This window comes from Marmota marmota, unplaced genomic scaffold, assembly GCF_001458135.2.
Source record: "Marmota marmota marmota unplaced genomic scaffold, marMar, whole genome shotgun sequence".
Lineage (NCBI taxonomy): Eukaryota > Metazoa > Chordata > Mammalia > Rodentia > Sciuridae > Marmota > Marmota marmota.
Genome location: NW_025999924.1, coordinates 8,734,861 through 8,739,546, shown reverse-complemented (window position 1 = coordinate 8,739,546; position 4,686 = coordinate 8,734,861). Strand labels below are relative to the sequence as shown.

At 35.9% G+C, this 4,686-nt stretch overlaps 1 protein-coding gene across 1 annotated transcript in view; it reads left to right on the top strand.

The window, feature by feature from the left end:
• Ndufs4 (NADH:ubiquinone oxidoreductase subunit S4) overlaps nucleotides 1–4,686 on the top strand; it is a 106,699-nt gene that overhangs the window by 87,397 nt on the left and 14,616 nt on the right. The window contains exon 4 of the mRNA XM_015497311.2: nucleotides 1,494–1,567. Coding sequence (XP_015352797.1) covers nucleotides 1,494–1,567 — 74 coding nt within the window. The remainder of the gene's footprint in view (nucleotides 1–1,493; nucleotides 1,568–4,686) is intronic.

Genomic DNA, 4,686 nt, shown 5'->3' with positions numbered 1-4,686 from the left:
GTTATGGAATTATTAATCTCATTGATCTTTTCCAAGAACTCACTCTTTGTTGCATTGATCTTTTGTACTTTTTATTTTCAATTTTATGAATTTTGTCTCTGTTCTCAATGATTTCTACCAATTGTGGAATTATTTTGTGTTACTTTGCTAGGGCCTTGAGGTATAATTTTTTTTCCCCTTTGGTACTAGGACTTGAACCTAGCAGCATTTAACCACTGAGCCCCTTTTTAATTTTTATTTTGAGACAGAGTCTTACTAAGTTCCTTAGAGCCTTGCTAAGTTGCTGAGGCTGGCTTTAACTTGTGAGCCTGCCTCAGCCTCCCAAGGGGTATTTTTTCAATGTAGGCCCTTGATGCTATAAAATTTCCCCTTAGAACTACTTTCATCCTGTCTCAGAGATGTTGACGTGTTTCTCAACACATCAACATATATGTTTCTCATTGTTTCTAAGAATTTCCCGATTTCTTCTATGATCCATTCTTCTTCATAGACGAGTATTATTTGATCTTCATGCATTTATGTGGTTTCTATTATTTTTGTTGCTGTTGATTTCCATTTCATTCCATTGTGATCTCTTAAGATGCACAGGATAATATACATTTTTTTCCATATTTGCTAAGGCTTACACTGAGATCTAGAATATGGTCTATTTTAGAAAAGGTTTCAGGAACTGCTGAGAAATTAAATTCAGCTGTTTGGGGCGAAACATTCTACCCATGTCTATTAGATCCACTTGATTTATAGTATTATTTAGTTCAGAGACATCTTTATTGATTTTATGTTTGAACGGCCTCTCTGTTGGTGATAAGGACCAAGGTGTGTTGAAACCACACAGTATTATTGTGTTGGGGTCTATCTGAAATTCAATGTCAAGAAACATTCTTAAATGTGATTAAGTGCACCGACATTCACTGTTGCCACAGCATCTGTGGGATTTCTCATTTTCCTAGTGTGTGACATCCTTTGTCTTCTCTTCTGATGAATTTCTGCTTGAAATCTGCTTTGTCAGATGTGGGGATAGACTCCTGCCTCTTCCCTCCCTCCTCTCCCCCTCCCTTCCTTCCTCCCTCCCTCTCTCCCTCCTTTTCTCTCCCTCCCTCTCTCCCTCTTTCCCTTCCTCCCTTTCTCCCTCCCTTCCTTCCTCCCTCCCTCTCTCCCTTCCTTCCTTCCTTTCTGTTCATTCATTCATTCATTCATTCATTCAAGGTAGGGTCCCGCTAAATTGCCTACGGCCTCACAAGTTGCTGAGGGTGGCTTTGAACTTGTGATTCCCCTGCCTCATCCTTCAGAGCCACTGAGATTACAGGCATGGGCCACAGCACCCAGCCCACAAACAGTTTTAGATTGTTACAAATAGACTGTTACATCAAGAATGTATGTATTCAATGTTATAGCAACTGTGTATTTTCCAGATATTTATTTTAAATATTGATATATTTTTGTAGCCAAAGCTTAATATTAAATCCTGTTTAAAAAAAAATTCTTTCTTACAGGGCTGATCCTTTGTCCAATATGGTTCTAACCTTCAGTACTAAAGAAGATGCAGCTGCCTTTGCAGAAAAAAATGGTATGATTGGTCTGTTTTTGTTTTTTCTTTTCACAAATAAAGTTAAGATGATTTTATGTTCTTAACTAAAACCATTCAGGAATATAAAATTTGAGTTGAAAGAAATCTTTCAGTAAATATCTGGTTCAGTGTTGCTTAGCTTTTTTGCTGCAACAGGATGAACAACCCCCTTCCAAAAGAAAAGAAAGTCAAAGAAAAATTTAAAATGGAATGTCCAGTGTTACATGTAAAAGCCAAAATGCTCTAATCTGAAGTCAGATCAGGGCAGGGAATAAGACTGCTTGTCTAACACACCTACCTTGTTTCTGAATTCCTCTGCAAAATTACTAACATTTGGTTATTTAAACTCTTATGTCATAAGGTTAGCATAGTGCAGTTTTGACACTTTATTATTAAGTTCTCTTTTACTTTGATCCAGAATCTAATGCATATTATTCTATATAGCATCTCTTTTATTGAAAATAGTTATCATATTCACTAAATTTTCATTAAGCCTAAATATCTGCATTTGCTACTTTTCTAGATATGGTTGTATGAATGTAGTCTAAAAGTATATTAGTTTGGGGGACAACTATGTTATACCATTGGATTATGTTGATCTTACTATCAACAATAGTGCAAAATATTTTTCTTATTTTCTGCTGTTAAGTCAATAGTACAATGAAAGGAAATGTGCAGTTAGACCACTCTGGGTTCTAATCCTTATCATTCCACCTTGAACCAGTATGATTTTGGATTAATTTCATAGTGGACTTAATGCTTCTTCGTATTTGAAATAGAGAAGCTGGTATATAATAGATACTTAGTAAAGATTAGTTCTGACCCTCATCTCCCTCCATCTTTGGCATTTCTTTTGTTTATGTCCTGCAGATTTAAATATGCTGATATACATTTGTACCTAATGTATTTTGTTTGGCAATACATTGTTACTATAAGCCATTATATAAATGTAAAAAAAATAGCATTTTCTAATCATTTTTTTTAATATTTCTTTAAGATGTTGATGGACCTGTATTTCATTCATTTATTTATATGCAGTGCTGAGAATTGAAACCAGTGATTCACACATATTAGGCAGGCGTTCTACCACTGAGCTACAACACCAGCCCTTTTCTAATCTATTTGACATATAAGTATGAAAGCACTGTGAAAGCCTTGTGAAGATCATTATTATCTAAAATGTTTTTCTTCCCCACTTAATACTGCAGATTATAATTAAAAGTCTAAAGCCACAGACCAAGATGTGTAGCATAGTGGTAGAGTATGCTCAAGGGCCTGGGGGGTTTCCAGTCCTGTTCACAAAAAAATAGTATAAAACCAAACTACTTTGTGTTTGAATCCATGTTGAGTCATTATGATATACTGTATTTTTATTTCCTCATCTGTAAAATGGGAATTGCTGTGAGGATTAAATGAGTTAAAAAAACAAAATACTTAAAATTGGTTTTGACACATACTAAGTATATAATAGTATATAAGTATATCTTACTATGGTTGTTTTTAAAATAGACTTTAAAACTTACAAAGGACTTAAGTGCATTTCCATATTAATATTTGGCAAGTTCTAAATTTCTTAATTACATAATTGTTCTCAAAGTGGTCAGTCTTTATTATTTTGACTTAATATTGTCAAGATATTATTTGATTTAGACTAATATTTTAATTAAACTACCATTTATCAAAAACATTTTGTTAATGTTTTCTATCCTTTCAACCGATTATATTTCATGACTGACACCTTGAAAATTATTCTTTTGAGGTCTGTAACATGAGTTTAATAACAGGAAATCTAATTAAACTGTTAAATCCCTGATTAGTCTCTAAGTGGTCACAACGACTGTATGACTGCAGTTGCCATGTGAATTGTAGGTGTGAATTAGCCACTACTGCTATTGAAATCAGGTGCCTTTTCAATTAATTTCTACCTCCCAGGAAAGAAAACTGAAGAATATTGTCCAAATCAGTAGGAAATATAACTTGAAAAAACATAGAGGATAGTGAGTAGGAAAACTGAAGGCTAACAGTGGATCAGGATTTCTAACCTGCTTCACAGCAGGAACTATCTGTCTTGGTCACTATTTTATCCCAAGCACCTGGCACAAAAGCTGACATATGATGTCAGTATCAAGTGAAATTATAGACATTCTAAAATATACTGGTCTACTCAATAACTTGAAGGTACTCTGATCACCTGGGGAACTCCTCAGTTATTATATACACCCTAAAATTCATTTGTAATCAGCCTTGTTAACATTTAGCATTATGGTTTCATTTTGTTGTTTTTGGTACCAGGGATTGAACTCAGGGGTACTTAACCACTGAGCCACATCCCCAGCTCTTTCCAGCTCTTTTTGTGTATTTTTATTTAGAGACAGGGTCTCCCTCAGTTGCTTAGGCCTTGCTAAGTTGCTGAACCTGGGATCCTCCTGCCTCAGTCCTCAGCCTCCCGAGCCGCTGGGATTACAGGCATGTGCCACCACACATTATGTATTTTTTAATAAATAAGTCTTGCTTTTTCAGCTATAGTGGAAGCTAGATCTAAATAAACAGTACTGGAATGCTACAGAATCAAGTGTTAGAGGAATTTTTCCAGATTCCTCAGCAATGCCCTCCATTCTGATTTGCCTCTTTTGGATAGGTGATAAGGTGAAAAAGAATCCTTCCCCTCAGACCAATCATCATTTTATTTTGAACCAGTGCTGTTGAAGATTAGGTGAACTAATGTTCTGGTAATTTAAGGACTTTTTTTTTTTGAATTTTTTTTTTTTTTTTAATTTTTTATTGTTGGTTGTTCAAAACATTACAAATTTCTTGACATATCATATTCCACACTTTGATTCAAGTGGGTTATGAACTCCCACCTTCACCCCATACACAGATTGCAGAATCACATCAGTTACACATCCGTTGATTTACATATTGCCATACTAGTGTCTGTTGTGCTCCTCTGCCTTTCCCATCCTCCACCATCCCCCCCTCCCCTCCTCTGAACACCCTTATCCCTACTGGCCATAGCTACCAGGTGCTCTGACTGCGCCGCCCTGGCAGAGCTCCTTTCTCTGCCCCCTATGTGGCCCTCAGCATCTCGTAGAGTGGTCGGCGTCTCTCAAGGCACACAG